The sequence below is a fragment of the Papilio machaon genome, chromosome 24 (assembly GCF_912999745.1).
Source record: "Papilio machaon chromosome 24, ilPapMach1.1, whole genome shotgun sequence".
NCBI lineage: Eukaryota > Metazoa > Arthropoda > Insecta > Lepidoptera > Papilionidae > Papilio > Papilio machaon.
The window spans coordinates 5,278,679-5,297,674 of record NC_060009.1 but is presented as its reverse complement, the minus strand read 5'-3'; the positions used below and the strand labels follow the sequence as shown (position 1 = coordinate 5,297,674).

General features: G+C 33.6%; 1 protein-coding gene across 1 annotated transcript in view; it reads right to left on the bottom strand.

Moving 5' to 3' along the window:
- The window catches only part of LOC106713898 (huntingtin), a 31,289-nt gene that overhangs the window by 9,438 nt on the left and 2,855 nt on the right, over positions 1-18,996 (bottom strand). Inside the window, exons 7-31 of the mRNA XM_045683925.1 lie at positions 18,372-18,564; positions 17,833-17,981; positions 16,694-16,840; positions 15,668-15,777; positions 14,693-14,817; positions 13,365-14,143; positions 12,429-12,625; positions 11,276-11,395; positions 10,230-10,482; positions 9,246-9,420; positions 8,754-9,005; positions 7,911-8,089; positions 7,098-7,625; positions 6,503-6,663; positions 6,303-6,396; positions 5,744-5,843; positions 5,485-5,582; positions 4,920-5,165; positions 3,938-4,325; positions 3,480-3,666; positions 2,935-3,121; positions 2,194-2,376; positions 1,636-1,754; positions 938-1,069; positions 535-687 (exon numbers count right to left, since the gene is read on the bottom strand). Of these exons, the coding sequence (XP_045539881.1) occupies positions 535-687; positions 938-1,069; positions 1,636-1,754; positions 2,194-2,376; positions 2,935-3,121; positions 3,480-3,666; positions 3,938-4,325; positions 4,920-5,165; positions 5,485-5,582; positions 5,744-5,843; positions 6,303-6,396; positions 6,503-6,663; positions 7,098-7,625; positions 7,911-8,089; positions 8,754-9,005; positions 9,246-9,420; positions 10,230-10,482; positions 11,276-11,395; positions 12,429-12,625; positions 13,365-14,143; positions 14,693-14,817; positions 15,668-15,777; positions 16,694-16,840; positions 17,833-17,981; positions 18,372-18,564 (5,255 nt within the window). The remainder of the gene's footprint in view (positions 1-534; positions 688-937; positions 1,070-1,635; positions 1,755-2,193; positions 2,377-2,934; positions 3,122-3,479; positions 3,667-3,937; positions 4,326-4,919; positions 5,166-5,484; positions 5,583-5,743; positions 5,844-6,302; positions 6,397-6,502; positions 6,664-7,097; positions 7,626-7,910; positions 8,090-8,753; positions 9,006-9,245; positions 9,421-10,229; positions 10,483-11,275; positions 11,396-12,428; positions 12,626-13,364; positions 14,144-14,692; positions 14,818-15,667; positions 15,778-16,693; positions 16,841-17,832; positions 17,982-18,371; positions 18,565-18,996) is intronic.

The following is an 18,996-nucleotide window of genomic DNA, read 5'->3' as shown; positions in this document are numbered from 1 at the left end:
GCTGCCGATAGACATTCGCAATTACAGATGCGTTGTCTACCCTCAATCGACGAAGGCGACGCACAAAAAGAAAACATTTAACCTTCCTATACATCTCCTCCATCATCAAATCTACCTTCCCTTCCTATCCTTTCCTTAAAGGGTGGGAAGGGAAAGAGGACTAAAATTAAGTCTCCAGTACCACACACATTAGACTGTAGTTGGAATTACTTTCACTTTCCGCCTGTCTTCTGTGAGGTCGTGGTATTTTACTGAGCGAGGACAATTTGTTCAACTGATGTTGTTGCTGACCTCTACCACTGTTAATGTGGTATTAAATTCGATGAGGGCTCATAGGTTTGAAAAATATCCTCTTTTTGCGTGTCCCTTTTTTGTTGTTTAAAGGAAGGCAAATGTATCTGCAAAAGCTAATATCGATGGGTAGCTGTCATTTCGCTATTTTAGCTAATTCCGGTGGCTGATAGCTCTTTTGTAACCTTATAGTATAAAAAATCAAAATATTGACTTAAATGACAGAATAAAAATGTCAATTACCTTATTTTTATTTCATTAATGAGCCAATTAGCGTCAACATTGGTAGTCAATACATTCTGCGGGTTCACGACACGGTCTAAAGTAAGGTCCAGTGGAGATAGATCGAAAGTACTGGATGCTAGATTATTTAGCTGTACTACTAGTGCTGGATATCTGTAGATTGATACATTTTCAGTTTGTAAATTGGCAAAAAAAAAAACTGAATTTAATTTTCCAAAGTCAACCATAGTTTTGTTTTCAATTTTTTTTTTTTTTTTTTGTACAAATTATTCTTATTTAGAAAACATTCTAATATAAAGATTAACTTAAAAAAGAAAAAATAACCATGGGAAGTACGTATGACGTCAATGTATGGATGGATAAATTTAAGTTTACTAATATTAAATATAGTATATTAACTCACCTAACGTGAACCTTGTCTCTCTGTATGGATTCTAAAGCGACTTGTAGATCCTCCTTAGAGAGTTGACATTTTATATCTTCAGAGGAAACTTCTGCCAACATTTTGCACCTCTCTGTTGCTAAGTTAGCAAATCTAAAATAGGAAATAATTCTAGGGATCTCTAAAAGCGAGAGTTATTGTCCGGTACCGACAGGCAACCTCTATAAGCGAGAGTCAATGTCCAGTACCGACAGGCGACCTTCATGAGCGAGAAACCTCTAAAAGTGAGAGGCATTGTCTGGCACCGACAGGCGACTCCATAAGCGAGAAACTCTCACTTTTAAAGGTTTCTCGCTTATGATGTCACGACATTCTCCAGTCACGACGAACGACCTTTTTAAACGAGAAAAATATCTCGGTTTCTTAAACACTAAGTTATCTAGGTTCGATTGTAATTTAAATTCAAAGGCAACTTTACAAATAATAATAATAAATAAATGCTTTATAGAAACACTCATAATACACAATTATGTGGGAGCCTTGGTTCCTGAAGTAGGGCAAAGCCCTAGTCAATCCCTTCCCCCTATCATTAAATTGATATTAATTAATTCATTTAGAGACAAGATAAAAGAAACTTTGTACCTGAAATTGAAAAAAAAACTAGCTTTCTTTAACAATTCGATTTTAATTTTGTTTTTAAATATCTTAAAATGTCTTACCTGACAGCAATGGCTGGTTCCAGTTTACCAATAATACGACATATGAGAAACACTAAAGCACCAGATTGACTCTCATGACATAGAGATAGCACTTTGTATATGTTCAGAGCGAATTCGTCCTGCGAACAAATGTTAAATAAACATAACATAGTTAAAATCGGTTAAAACAATATGATGAGTCTGTAACTCTTCAGTGGTTTTAACTATTTTGGTCGCTATATTCGATATGTTGTACTAAGCGATTGCGTTTGAAGCTTCAAAGCTTCTATTTTATATACTTAATATATATATATATATATATATATTAGACAGATTTCACTTTTTTTTGTTGTGTTTGTTATTGTCAGGAGAAGGTTCTAATGGCAGGAAAGATTTAGATGGATGGATTGATGAATGGATGGATAATAACGCAGACGAAGTCGCGGGCGACAGCTAGAATAATATAAAAATTGAGTATTGAAGAACAGAGTTGTAAAATGGGATATATCAAAGTCCTTAATTTGTGTATTTTTTGTTTTAAATTTGAGTGTCATGTTATCGTACACGTGTAGTACATACCTTCAAACAGCACTGACATCTGGCGGCGATAGCCTGCAGTAACAAGCCAGATGCCACAGAATTCTCTTGTACTTTAGCTATTAAAGTCTGTACAATGTCTTCATTGTATTGACTAATTAGTACATGAACTCTATTGACTAGTAACCATGTCAAATGCACCACTTGGTTTAAACCGTTTTCAACCTGCGGACAAAAAAAAATGTTAATTAAACAAGATAATCACATTTAGTACTTGATATCCTAGTTTTTAGTTTAATAAAATATTAATATTTGTGGTCTAAGTTCAGTTGAAATTGGATAAGCGAGATTCCAAAGGATTGTGATATTTTTCTCGCTTATAGAGGTTTCCTTCTTACTCGAGTTTCTCGTTTATAGAGGTTTCTTCTTAGTCGAGTTTCTCGCTTATAGAGGTTTCCTTCCTACTCGAGTTTCTCGCTTACAGAGATTTCCATCTTACTCGAGTTTCTCGCTTATAGAGGTTTCCTTCTTACTCGAGTTTCTCGCTTACAGAGGTTTCCATCATACTCGAGTTTCTCGCTTATAGAGGTTTCCTTCTTACTCGAGTTTCTCGCTTATAGAGGTTTCCTTCTTACTCGAGTTTCTCGCTTACAGATTTCCATCTTACTGGAGTTTCTCGCTTATGGAAGTTGTTTGTCGAGACCGCACTATGACTCTCGCTTATCCAGGTTCGAGTGTATTCTATTATGACCGTCTGTAAATCCGAATTTAATGTTTTCTTACGAAGTATTCGCAGTAGGCGATGACGCAGGCGGCCTGCAGTGTGTCAGTGCGCAGTGCGCGTGTGTCCGCCCCGCCCCCAACTGCGCCCCCAACTGCGCCCCCAACTGCGCCGGCCACGCCCTCCGCAACGCCCCGCCCACAACCTATCATTAACTTGTGCCAGTACTTCTGTGACATGAAGTTCAACCTGTCAATAAAATACACAATTTACACTCGAAATCAATCTTATTAGATGGATGGATGTTTGTTTGAAGGTATCTTTAGATTACGTTTTTTTTAATTCTGCGAGGACGGAGTCGCGGGCGATGGCTAGTATTACGTATTAGAACATTTTTTATTTTCCGCAGTATTTTTAAGCAACAATATTAATCTAGTAGTTATTTCAAATTTAACCGATCTAAAAACCGCAATAGCAAATGAAAAAGATAAATTTATAGAGCGCAATAGGGAATAATTTCAGACCAATGACTGACTTCCACAGTGTCAATATCTCTTAAATTTGCCCAAACTTCAGTTCAATCATTCACCATTCACCGTTCACTCACCGTATCAACAAATGTGACCAGTGCACGGTGAGCAGCGGCAGTCTATGAGCTAACTTCAGACAGATCAAGTTAAGATGGTCGAGCGGTATATTCTCTTCAGGACTGTAAAGACCTGTATTTAAACCGCTCTGTTCGTTGTGTAATATATTTTGAGCTGTTTTAGCTGTTAATGGGAACAGACAACCATCTGAAATAATAAAAATGACGCTGTTACAAAATGCACAAAGAAAGAGAGTTCTCCATTCTCTCTCCCTCTCTCTTCTAGCAAGAAAAAGAGATGAAAGGAAGGACAGAGAAATTAGATAATAAAATCTCTTATTCTGTCAATTCAAGAAAAAAAAAGACGATTGTAAAGTTAAGGTTGTTAGCGGTAATAAAGGACTTGAGCTTGTTTAAAATGTGAACAAGAAAGGGAGAGCGAGAAGAAGAGAGACATAGACAAACTATTTAATACTAACCAGTCAAATGCAGCATATGTTTAACGTGAACTATAATATTCACACAAACAGAATAAAGCAAACCATCCTTATTACAATCACTATTAGAGTTCAAATTCGTTTGACAATCATCCATCTCTATAATCGCAAATGTGAGAGTTTTAAAGAGAAATCTGACTAAGACAACATCAGGGGAAAGATTTGCACAGTTTTCATTAACATTCTGAACATTTAGCGGATCGATGTCTAACTTAGCGTTGAAGAATATAGATTGTGGTGATATTGAAGTAGATTTTAAATAATTTATGGACAATAAAATCTCACTTTCCGGGATCAAAACTAAGACTTTCCGTAATAATATCATTATTATTGACAGATATCGTAACTTCAACTTGCGTGGTGTTGTTGCCTGAAAAAAAAAACATAATTAAAAAAAAAAAAAAACTTTTTTTTTTAATTAGTTGATCAATAGAGAATTAAATCTGATAATTTCACAACCAACACTTAGAACAAAAAATTACACAATTAAAACATAACACTATTATAGTAAAAAATTACACACTTGAAACATAGAATAACACTGTTAAAGTATAAAATTACACAATTGAAACAGAATTACACTATTAAAGTAAAAAATTACACACTTGGAATATAGAATTACACTATTAAAGTATAAAAATTACACACTTGAAACATAGAATTACACTGTTAAAGTATAAAATTACACACTTGAAACATAGAATTACACTATTAAAGTATAAAATTACACAATTGAAACAGAATTACACTATTAAAGTAAAAAATTACACACTTGAAACATAGTGTAATTCTATGTTTCAAGTGTGTAATTTTATACTTTAATAGTGTAATTCTATATTCTTATTCTTATCTAATTGGAAAACAGAAATACACTATTAAAATATAGAATTACACAGTCAAACTTAAAATTACATTATTAAAACATAAAACTACACGACTAAAATAGAATGGACTATTTTATTACCTGATCGGGCGGTGCTTTGAAGAGAATCTTCAATAAAACTTCAACTCTACTTTGCTCTAGCAACACATCTTTGTACACAGAATCCAATAACCTCTCTAAAGAACTGACAGCCTCACAAGAGTCCAACTCTATGCTCCTCTGTGTCAATAAGTTGAGGAGTGTGTCACTTGCCAGCTCTGACCATCGATAATAACTCTCTGGATGGTCCTGTGACAGTGATAGAACACAGGAAACGAGATCTAAAACCTAGGAAAAAATAATTCATAAAGTAAAAGTAAACATTTTAGACTTTGGACCATTGATATGTTTCTTTGGACCATAAATAAGTTTCTTTGGACCATTGATAAGTTTCTTTGGACCATAGATAAGTTTCTTTGGACTATTGATAAGTTTCTTTGGACCATAAATAAGCTTTTTGGACCAATAACTTTATTTAGATCAGAGACAAGTGTCTTTTGACCACAGATAAGTTTCTTTGGACCATAGATAACTATTTTTTGCTTACAGATAAGTTTTTTGGACCATACATGCTTCTTTAGACCAAAGAATTCTCACAACAACTCACTTTAGGTTGATGCATCGTCTTCTGCAACATATAGAAGAGAACTTCTCTGGTGGCTTGTGCCTCTTGTTGTTGTGTGCGGCCAAGAACACTGTTACCTGCTGGAGAAGAATATCTAGTACATTCTATCCATAAAAAGGAATACTTTAATGCTAAACAGCATCTCATTTAAAAGTTAAAACATGAGCTAGATCAAACATATTTGACTTTATTTTACTCAGAGAGAACTAATGTTAGTTTAATAGTAGTATTAAAGAATTACCTCCCATGTTGCTAAAGACTTTAACGGCAACTGGTTCTAATCCTGCGATACATTCTGAATGTGCTCCTGATGCCATTAAACCATCGCATAATTGTATCAACTGAAACATTAACAAAAATAATTATTAATGTTGAAATACTAGCTGTCACTCGCGACTACGTCTGGGAGGAATTTAAAAAAAAACTTTATAAGTCTATGTGTTCTTCCAGACTATATTCTACATCTGTGAGTAATTTCATCAAGATACGTTGAGCCGTTCTGGAGATACCTTCAAACAAACATCCATCCATCTTAACATTAGCATATATAATACTAGCTATCGCCCGCGACTCCGTCCGAGCGCAGTTAAAAAAAAACTAAATGAAAAATAGATGTTGACCGATTCTCAGACCTACTCAATATGCTCACAAAATTTCATGAGAATCGGTCAAGCCGTTTCGGAGGAGTTTAACCACAAACACCGCGACACAAGAATTTTATATATTAGAAGAGAATTTTATATATTAGATTAGTAAGATAACTGAAAAAAAAGAATCATAAAAAAAAAACTATGGGTTACCTTAGGTATTTCTATGAGTTGCTTTGTATGATGTTTCGAGGATGACAACTGCACCAAAAATAGCAGTATACTATTCACCAGTTCACAGCAGTTTCTGTAATATAAACATTTATATTAACAACGCCATCTATCGATGAGCAAAAATATAGTTCATTTAATTTATAAATAACAACGCCATCTATCGTCGTAAAACAACTTACGGTATCTCATGCTGCTCAACCAACTCTAGCTGCTTCATGAGGAAGCCGATGAAGACCTGGTCACTGTCCAGCATGCAGTAGTTGACTCGTAGAGCCAGCAGCTGATCCAGTAATGCTAGTACTGATCGCTGCAGAGGGATGTCATTCTGCATTGTATAACTCTGCAAGAAAAAAATAAGTTTCATCTTCCTACCATTATTTTATTAAAGAAATAATGTGAGCCGTCATGGGACGCCTGGCAGATGTGAAACATCGTGTGTGTACAAGTAATATGCATAAAATATTAAATAAATAAATAAATGACAAATGAATGAATGAAGGAATGAATGAAGGAATGAAGGAATTAATGAATGAACGAATGAACGAATGAAGGAATTAATGAATGAATGAATAATAATAATAATAAATATTATTAAATATTAAATATTATGAAAATAAAATATATATATGTAGGTATACCTCAGTATAGCTTGGCGACCCGTCGCCACGGCAAGCGTCGCCACGCCAACAATTCGGTTTACAAGTGATCCTATAGATGTTTCACATCAAAACTACTGAAGACTCCCTTTCTAGACCTACTTCCGTAATATCTTACCTTTAAAGCTTGTATCACAACAGGTTCAAACAAACGTATATATCTTTCCAATTCCTTTTTATTAGTACTCCATTTTCTATCAGTTTTATTCTTAGAGAAATTCTCCAAAGCGATTAACATCTGTCTTTCCATAACCATCTTAGGATTTTTCGTATCTAAAGACAATTTCTGACTAGTATTCGAGCAAACACTACTTCTTCCAGAATCTTCTCTAGTTAAAACCGGATTCACTAACATAACATGCCGGTAAAAACTGGTTCTAACCGGTAAAAACCGGTTATCAGCTATAGTCATAAAATCATTGTATTGATTTATCATATTAGTTCCAAATAAACATTTTAATAGTTGAGTTATACAAAATACAGTTTTGTTTGAACATAAAGGCATTATAACTTTAAGATAGTACAAAATCTCTTCAGTTACGTAACCGAATTCTTTTTCTGTAGCTAATTCTAGTTGAATAGCTAAACAGTTTAGTACTGTTTCTAGGAATTCGTAGAATATACTGCCTTTTTGATCTAAATTTATCTGTAAACATAAAAAATATATATTAGTTCAGAAATAGACCAGAAAGTTGTTCGAAAAAGCTTGAATTAGTTTCCAGTACTAAAACATATATAGAAAAAGATATTTCCATCTCTTTAAGAACAAAACAGAGATAGCAACATATTTTTCCACAGTGAAAATCTTCATGATTTATTTTAAATATCACAGTATTTAAAAAAAATAACATTTTTAATTCCCCTAACATTTTAAAAAATCAACTAAATTTTGTACTCAATGTGTTAAATAAATATTCAAAGTAAAACGAACCTTATGATTAGAGTACATAGCTCTCAAATTCTCATAAAGCTTCATATAGAAAGGTTCATTATAGAAATGTCCAGTGAAATTTGCCTTTAAACTGGTAGCAGGAGAAGGGACTTTCTTCCTGAGGGAACCTTTGTCATCAGTATCTTGGGATACTGTACTTCCTCGTCTTTGGATTGGGTCTGTAAAAGGATTTTTTTCTGAGGATGTTACGAATAATAAAATAGCCACCTTCTAATCTATATATATAAAAGAAAGTCGTGTTAGTTACACTATTTATAACTCAAGAACGGCTGAATCGATTTGACTGAAAATTGTTGGGCAGGTAGCTTAGAACCAGGAAACGGACATAGGATAATTTTACCCCGTTTTCTATTTTTTATTCCGCGCGGACGGAGTCGCGGGTAAAAGCTAGTTTTAGAATTTTTTTTATTTTTCATGAATAAAATATATAATTTAGAGAAAAAAAAATTATCATATTTCGTACACGTGATGTAATTTGAGTTTCTAATGACGAAATATCAAAATGTTAAAAATTATGTCTGTCTGTCTGTTCGCAAGGTAGCGTTTGTTCCGGGTAATCTCCGGAATGGCTAGACCGATTTTGACAGGACTTTGACTGGAAGGTAGCCGATGATTACAGGCATGCTATAGGCTATTTTCTGAGCTAACAATGTCTTTAGATCACCAATCGTGAATATAAATCTTATTTTCTCCCGTAAAAAAAAAACAGTTTCTTGACACAAACTTAACAAAACCTTTTATGGCTATAAAAAAATTAAGTTATTTACTAGTTTTAAGTGACTAAGTCATCTGTCAAATAAAAAAAACACTAAAAAATCTTACCTTGCGTCTTCCTCCGCACAGGACTGCCGGGCAAAGCAATACCGCTCTTATTCAAATGTACATTAGGGTTAACTTCCTCTATCAGATGTACCAATACATTCAACATTTTCAATGTTACCTGTAGAAATTTCTCCGCTAAACTGGCAACTTTCTCGTTCTCCAAATGTTGCCATTTCCCTGTTATATTCTGATAGTCTCTTTCGAATATATCTCTGTTTGTTGTTTTGTGACGCATCACGTTGTGGATATCGACTACAAAATTAAATTATTCAATTTTGTACTTTATATTAATGTAATTTAAGGTTCTAATTCGTAAAAAATTCCCTTTAAAGTTTACTAAATCTTACTATTATTATAAATGCGAATATTTAAATGTATGGATGTTTATTAATTTGGCACAGATATAGAACATAGTCTGGAAGAACATTTGACTACTTTTTTTTAATTCCGTGCGGTCAGAGTCGGGAGCTACAACTAGTAAATTATAATTACCCGGATATATCATGCAGCATAAATCCAATAGTATAGTCCTAGTAGCCACAGATCCATTGCAGTACTCCAGGTTATCTAAACAATAATTCAGGATGCCCTGCTCTGTGTACGCCTCCTTATGACTCCATGGAGACCAACGTTTACAAATAGCTTGAAGCGCTTCAAGTAAACCTTGCTATAAACATATATTATTTTAAATTTGATATCACTTAAAACTGCATTTTTTTATTAGATTACTAGAAGTAATATAAAAAAAATAAGATTTTAAAAATTTTAGAAATCCAAACATAGTTTAACAATAAATCTTTTTTTTTTTTATGTTGAAGTAATATTACAGTCGGAGACAGCGATATTTTTCTCGCTTTTAGAGGTTTCTCTCTAACCCAGTGTTGCCCAAGGTGGGGCGTACGCCCCGCCTGGGGGACATTTGGATTTAGAGGCAATTCGGAGATTTAAAAACTTAAGGCTACATCTTTACAATGATGGCCAGTGCTAAAAAGTACATAAAAACGTTTTAGAGAAAAAATCCGTTGCATTTAAACTATTTATATGTGTTTTCGTGTTTAAAAATTTTATATGAAATTGATCTAGTCAGCCAAAAGTAGTATTTAATTATTTCTCTAACATTGTAAATTTAGGCCTCGAGAGAAGTTTATTTTTATTTTATTTTATTTTAAACAAAATTTATAAGGGGGCAATAATCATGTTCATCCTGAAAAATGGGACATGGATCCAAAAATGTTGGGAAACACTGCTCTAACCCGAGTTTCTCGCTCTTAGAGGTCCGGACAATGACTCTCGCTCATAAAGGTTTATCGCTTATTAAAATTAGACTATATTAATCAAACTCATACTCTTTTGGCTACAAAAATTATTCATTTAGACTTTTTAATTTAATCAAACAGAATAGCAAAATCTAATTAAAAAAAATCAAAACCAGGATAAACATTTAATTTCGTATTATATATATAGACAAAAACTTACAGAATAAAACTTGCAATTGGACGACATAAGTCTTTGCATCAGATCACCAACAATCATCATCAGAGCATCACAGTTCATCACATCACCATCTCTCACTTGTGATGGAAGGTCGTTATAAAAATATATATTCCTAACTAAATCCAACGCACAACGATTTTGATCGAAATTGAACAAATCACTTTGTTCTCTAGCTGTTTCTATCATCATTGATATTGGCGTCTCTTTTCTAGACGGATATATTTTTTGTATTATACTGAAATGAAAAAAATTAACTAAAATTACTAATAATAGTAGTAATGAACACTACTAAACTAGTTTAATACGTTTAGTACTACCAAATGGTACCTAAATATTTAGTTTTATAAGTAAAAATCTTTACAGCATTGTAAGTATTAAGGTCACTTAAGGTTATAATAATTACTATTTCGTAAAAGGTTTTGATATTAAGTTTAAAGTTTGTAAGTTAAGTTTAGAGCTTCGGTGGCTCAGGGGTTAAGCACTTGACTTGCAATCTGCAGGTCCTGGGTTCGACTCCCGCCATGTACCAATGTGTTTTTCGATTCGCGGGAGACAGCTAGTAATATAATAAATTAATTTAAAAAATAACAAAATATTAACTGTTTTTAGACATTTTAACAAGAAATAACAATCTTACTAACATTATAAATGCAAATGTTTGGATATATAGATGGATGTTTGTTAGAAGGTATCTACAGAACAGCTGCATGGATCTCTATGAAATTTGGTATAGATATAAAAATAGTCTGAAAGACGACATAGGCTACTTAAGTTTTTTTTTAATTCTTTCCAAATGGGGACGCCAACGACACCTAGTAATATATAAAGAAAAGAGACATATATATAAAAGAAAGTCGTGTTAGTTACACTATTTATAACTCAAGAACGGCTGAATCGATTTGACTGAAAATTGGTGGGCAGGTAGCTTAGAACCAGGAAACGGACATAGGATAATTTTTACCCCGTTTTCTATTTTTTATTCCGCGCAGACGGAGTCGCGGGTAAAAGCTAGTATATTAATAACTTACAATGATATAGCATGTGATGCTGCATTCCTGACCTTCTGATCTTGATCAGACAACAGACGGAACAATGTGTTCATAATATGTTTACTTCTTCCATTATATTCTGGACATAGCATGAAGAATCTGTAACAAAAATATAATACATTTCAAATATAAATGTGGCAACACTCACTTTAAATGACGTCATAACTCTTAATTAAAAAAAAAAAAACATCTAATACCAATACTTTTAAATTACAACTTTGATAACTGAGGAATGGACTTGACAAAGTGCCGTCGTTGTACTAAATAAATTCTATTTTTTTCGCAGGGCATGAAGTTCATGACACACATATGTGTGCATGTCATACACTTATCATTACTAATATTATGCGAAAGTTTAGATGGATGTTTGTTTGAAGGTATCTCCAAAACGGTTCAACGGATCTTGATGAAATTCGACACAAATTTAGAACATACTGGAAGAACATATAGGTTAAGTTTTTTTTTTTAAATTCCGTCCGGACGGAATAGCGGGCGCCAGTTAGTGTAAAATAAAAGGCTTTATGAACGTATACAGACTTAAAAATTCAAACAGAAAAAGAGCACACAAACAAACAAGCTTAACATACATCTGTTCTTAATTGTTTCCCGTTGGACCGTTCAATTGGACAAATAGAATTTATTTCCCATTAAACAGATTGAATCCATAGAATCAACTTTTGATTCCATAGACCAGTGATTCTCAACCTTTTTTTTTTGTTGCGGCACATATTTAACAATTTAAAAATTTGGCGGCACACAAAGAAAAAGATAAAAATTATTTACTTACTACAACACACTGCATAAATAGTTTATCAACTGTATAAAATTGATTGTGTCTTTTTGACATTTCTAGACGCTAATTTTTTTTTTTTTAACTATTTTTCTGTCAAACTGAAATACAGACACAGGGTGCGTGTGCAACAAATCAGCGAAAGTCAAAATTTGGCGCCACACTTTTGAAATTTGGCGGCACACAAAAGTGCCGCGGCACAGTGGTTGAGAATCACTGCCATAGACTATGAAACATTTGGTAAGCCGATCGTCCCAACGGGAAAAACCAGTTTTTATTTCAGTCCTGTATCCTAAAAGTCAAAGTATTTCAATACTAAAGTTAAAAAATAAACAAACTTACCTTTGATACGGTAATTTCTCATACATTTTACACAAATTAACTTTACACAACCAGTAGTTATTATTTTCTACATTGACTAAAGAATTCAATGCTTCAATCATCAACATCCAATGAGCGCTGTTGAAGAGGGCTCTTGATAAACTGGTCAATGCTGATAATGTATGGTTCACTGTGGAATGTATCTCATCGGAGAGACCCTGCAATATTAAATGTACTGGTTAAGTAAAACAACAAACAAGCCTTTTAACTAGAGTGATAAGCAGATTAGATAAGCTATTTTAATATAAAACACAATTTAATACTAAAAAAAAAATCATGTAAATGCGAAAGTGTAGATGTATGGATGGATGTATGTAAGAAGATATCTGCAAAACGGCTCAATGGATTTTCATGAAATTTATCACAGATGTAGAACATAGTCTGGAAGAACACATAGGCTACTTATTGAGTTTTTCTTTAATTTCTCGCGGACCGAGTCGCGGGCAACTACTAGTTTGATATAATAAATAACAATAAAGATTATTTGCTGTTAAGACTTACTTATACCGACTCCTTGGATATTTATATACCTGGTTTGATTGTACTGTGTTTTATTGAAATCTCTTATTGAAAATCGTTTAAAAACTTAAACAGTGGCTTAAGAATTACGTTTCTATGTTATAAAGAAGCGAAATATTATTATGTAACTAGCTGTCGTCCGCGAGGGATTATAAAAAAAACTTAATAAGCCTATGTGTTCTTCCAGACTATGTTTTACATCTGTGACTAATTTCATCAAGATCTGTTGAGGCGTTCTGGAGATACATCCAAACAAACATTCATACATTCATCTAAACATTAGCATTTATAATATGAAGTAAGATTTAAAAAGTCTAGAATAAAAAAACTTTTTAGTAGTTTCATTTTACAAACTTTAAGTCTTAATTTAAAATTTACCTTCAATAAAATATCCATGAGTTTATCAATACATAGACAATCTGCGTTGTCTTTGGCCATGTTGGTATAACAGCGCCATCTATTGTAATCACCATGAGACAGATCTAAAGCAGACATCAAATAGTTTCCAATACAGACCCTAACTAGACCTCTAATCTGTGGGTCATTGTGACCTTCTAACACAAACACATCACACATATGTTGAAATTCAAACTCTTTCTCACTCTTATCATCTTCTATCTTCTCTCTCTCTTGACAAACTTCGTTCTTTTTCATTTTCTTCCTATCCTCTTTTCTCTCTAGATCTTTTAATGAATCTAGATTGTCTAAATTAGTATTAGATTCACCGAAATGATCGAATTTCATATCCAAGTCTATACTAGAAGACAAGACATCTCCACTACTAGACATCGGATAACCTGAAGATATTGGATCATTACTTCCAGTCATATTAGAATTTGACGTAAAATTACTATTAGTCATATTAGCATTAGTACTGTCAGCACTTATTCCACTAGCAATAAGGTCCATTTTCCCTAAAAGTCTTATATCTTGAAGATTCAATGGTGTATCTTTTGAACTCTTTCGATCAGGACTGTCCGTTTTATCGGTTGATTTCTTTGATGTTTGTTGTGTCTGTGTGTTTGTGTGACTGTCTGTGCTCTTGTGTGATAGTTCTTGACTTATTGATTCCGTTATTGAATCTTGATAGCAAACATTTCTTTCTAATATAAACTCGTTGATATTGTCTTGACAAAAATTTACACCTTCAGATGAACCTGAACAAAGGAAACTAACATTTAAAACTATTTACTTTAAATTATACATTATGTGAATAATTTATTTATTTAGAGGAGTCAAAATTAAAAAAAAATACAATCTGAAAAGATTGTATTTAAAATAATTTACTGCTTTTCAATTAAATAATGTTCTAGACTATTAAAAACTATTATATAAAAATCAAGGAATACTTTCTTTTAATTCAATCTTATTATTTAACTTTTTTTTATATTACAAGGTGGCAAAACGAACAAGCAGCCACATGAATTCGCCGAAATGACGAAGCGACCTGTCCATAGACATTCGCAATTACAAATGCGTTGTCTACCCTCAATCGACGAAGAAGGAGACGCACAAAAAGAGAATTAACCTTCCTATACATCTCCTCCATCAAATCCACCCCCCCTTCCAATCCTTTCCTTATAAGAAAAAAGTGGGAACTTTTGAGGCTAAATACCATAGATAGTTACAAAGGGAGGCCCTTAGTGTTGTACTTTAATAAGCAAGAAAGTCTGAGTTAGCGTTAAAAAGAAATAAGTCTGCCTTACCTGAATAATTCTGTAGTTTATTATCAGCATCTTTGTCTAGATACATAGTCATAATTTGTGGGTAGACTCGTAAAATCTCTGACAGACATGTCAAAGCTGAAGCTTTAACTGACACTCTTACTGATCTGAGACACACAAATGTCAGATTAACATCACGCCACTAACGTAAAGGGATAAGCAGCAATGTTGACACATATAAAGGAAAGCAATACATCTATGATCACTTTAGTGTTCCGGATGTCTATTTTTTTTTTAGATATATAGAAGTGAAGGGTAGAGACATTTTAAGGGTTTAGACATTAATGGGCGAGAAAAACTATCTTTCGATCACTATAGTTGACAGCATGATCAAAATTTTAAATAGAACTAAATATACCTCAGATATACTAAAAAAAATATTTTTTATTTTTTTTTTTTTGCTTTTTTTGTCTTTGTCTACAGATACAGCATTCATAGCAACGACTTAAATCAAATTTCAATTAAAAAAAAATCAAACATAAGTAATTTTTTAAGATACTTCCTTAATTATTTATAACAAATTAAAAAGGAATACTTTTTTAATAAATCGCCAGAATGACGTATAAAATATTTGACAGATGACAGCTGACACTTGACCCTAGCGCCATCTACTTAGAGCTTTCAGTTTTTCTCACCATTAAAGTTATCTCACCGCTTATTTGCCTCCTCGTCCCTACACTATCTAAAAACTCCCACTCTTTTAAATTCAGACTTTAGCACAGTAACTTTATTTCTAGATATCTGTCGTAAAAAAAACTATTTTACACAAAAAAAATATTAAGTCAATACAATTTTATAATTGACAAAAATAAAAAATGATTACATTTTACAAATTATGACAAAAAATCTTCACGATTCCTCCAAAAGCACCGTTATAGCAAGTATATAAAAAAACCCTCACCTCATACAAATCCATACAAAATGTATGAATTTGTATGAGGCGTTTTTTTCACTCACCTGTCAGTTATGAACCCTCCTTTGTTACCAGTCAGTAAGAACTTGGAGACCAGCAAACGAGCACAATACTTTAACACAACGTCATCATCGGTCGAAGATCCAATATTGATCTGAACACATAAAGATTAACATGTACTTCTTCTATTATTAAAGATTTTTTTTTAATTAAAAAAGACCTAAAAAAGGAAATCTCGCAACAACAACAACTGACTCGGTTCACTGAAAGACCACACAAAAGACAGACATGAAGTGGAAGCAATTCCAGTCTGATGAATGTCTTCCGGAGACCTAATTTTAATCAAATTCCCTTCCCACTCTTTTCTTATAACCAAATGAAAAGTTGAAGTGGATTTGACTGAGTAAGGGACACATGGGAAGAGGATTTTTTTTTATTACTGTGCGTCCCCACCATTGATTAAAGGTAGGCAATCTACAATTGCAGTCCATGGGCTGCGGTTTCGCTATTTAGGCGAATCTCCACATTTATCACCACTGGAGGGGACATTAATTGTCAAATTTCATATTGTAATCACTTTTTCCTACAGAGTTGGCACAATATGTCAGATTTTTACATACGTCTTTATCAGCCGTTATTTTTTTTTAAATTCCTATATATAACGACTATTTTTTTTATATATATGAAAAGGTGGCAAACGAGCAAACGGTTACCTGACTTCTCCGAAATAGCGACACGACCGTTGCCCATAGACATCCGTAAATGCAGATGTGTTGCCTACCTTTAATCAACGGAGAAGGGTACGTACAGAAAGAGGATATTCCCCCTTCCTATGCGTTCCCTCTACCTTCAAATCCACTTCCCCTTCTCATCCTTTCCTAATAAGAAAAGATTCTAAAGGGGAAGAGGACTAAAATGATATCTCCGACACCACACTCATCAGACTGTACTTGGAACTACTTCCACATGAAGCCAGTCTTCTGTGAGGTCGTGGTATTTCACTGAGCGAGGACAATTCGTGCAACTGATGTTGTTGCTGACGTCTACCACTGTTAAATAACATTAGATACCTTAAAAGATGTCTCATGTGATACTTGAACATCATCATCACAATGATCAGTGATGTCCATTTCCTCTAATTTCTCAACTAATTCCTTGGACAGTTTTTCTGCGTCAGGTATTTGTATATCTTTGTCACTTGCTGGTGAATCTGGTGTCTGTAGAAACAAACTTTTTACTAATCTAATATATAAAACTCTCGTATCACAGTTTTCGTCACCGTACTCCTCCGAAACGGCTTGACCGATTCTCATGAAATTTTGTGAGCATATTCAATAGGTCTGAGAATCGGCCAACATCTATTTTTCATAACCCCCCCCCCCATTTTTTAACTGCGCGGGGACGGAGTCGCGGGCGACAGCTAGTATTTTTATATAATTAGCAAGTTATTGTCGACTTAAATGATTGGGTAGTAACATCGTTGGCTAATTGGTTGTAGTCTGCAGATCCTGAGTTCGAATCCATGTACCAATATGTTTTTCAATTTACATACTTATTTATTAGAATTTCTTACAATGAAAAACATCGTGATGCAACCTGCATATATCTGAGAAGAGATCTTACTAATATTATTAATGCGAATGTATGTATGTATGGATGGATGGATGTATGGATATTTGGATCTTTGTATCTTGGTATCTTTAGAACGGCTCAATAGATCTTGATGAAATTTGGCACATATCTAGAACATAGTCTGGAAGAACACATAGACTACTATCTTTTTTTTAATTCCTCGCCGACAGAGTCGCGGGTGACAGATTTCAAAGATATGTATGAAGTCGACCCGCACTGGGCCAGCATGGTTGACTATGGTCTACTCACCCCCCAACTTATGGTAGGCTTCAGAGCCTCTCATTGAGAATGAACTAAGCTGATGAAGTGTAGCTTGTTAATAGATAAATTAACAAACTGCAGTATATTCACTTGGTACAAAACTAAAAAGACGTACATTTACTACTAACCACAAGACATATCTAAAATTAACTGAAACCTCAACTAAAAAATCAAAAACCCAACCAGTTCAGACGAAGAGACCTGATCTTTAAGTGATCATCTGATAGAAGATGGTGGAGGACCAACATAACCTGTTGACATCTTTTAGGTCACTGTGACCACGGAGAAAGTTTTTTTCACAGCGACTTGTACTTACCTGTATAGTGAGATCTTCAACACTGAGGCTGGGCGTGGTAAGCTGCAGCAGACTGCCGAGCTGCAGAGCTCCTCGCACCAGTACATCCAGGTCTCGACCCTCAGTCAGAGGACTGGGTGCACTGCGGCACGACACCGCACTCACTGAACCTAACACATTGATGAGTGAAAACTTACTAATATTATAAACTAGCTTTTACCCGCGACTCCGTTCGCGCGGAATAAAAAATAGAAAACGGGGTAAAAATTATCCTATGTCCGTTTCCTGGTGCTAAGCTACCTGCCCATCAATTTTCAGCTAAATCAGTTTGACCGATCTTGAGTAATAAATAGTGTAACTAACACGATTTTCTTTTATATATATAGATGCGAATGTTTGGATGTATGTATGGATGGATGTTTGTTTAAAGATATCTCCGGAACTACTCAACAGATGTTGATGAAATTTGGCACAGATATAGAACATAGTCTGAAAGAACATTTAGGGTACTTATTAATTTTTTTTTTAATTTATTTAACTAGTTATTAATAAAGACTTACTTATATTTCTTCGATGTCCCTTTTCACTTTTTCTATCGTCTAAACAAACTAATCTAGGATGTTTCTCCAACAAAGCTTTCCTCTGATCAACGTTGGCTTGTGACAGTAACACAGACAGACACTCCATTACTGAATTCTGTACATTATGTTCAATTGTTGTTTGTTCCAGATAATAAATGCATAAATTATAGAGCTGTAATAAAAAAAAAGTAAAATTAAACAACATATGTATTTTTTTTTATGTTGAATTTTTTGCAAATTGTCGAAATATTAAAACGCAGTCATTTTATAATTTATCTTACCTAATTGTAAATTAAATTGTTTCACAATATAACGTATTTCAACACTTTATAAAGGTAAAATTTAAACAGAAAGATTGCAAAAGGAACAAAATCATAAGTCAGAGAAAGCTAGAAGACTGGCTTATTAAAAAACTTGTACAGTTAAAATGTCCCTAATTTTCGTAACACATTTTGAAGCTAAATTCAAAATGTACTTCGAACTATTTAAAATAAAATGGGACCCATCTGCAAGCACTTCCTTTCGATTAAAATAATTTTTATCAAAATCGGACAACCAGGGGCGGAGATTCGCGGTAACACACGTAAAAAAAATACAGTCGAAT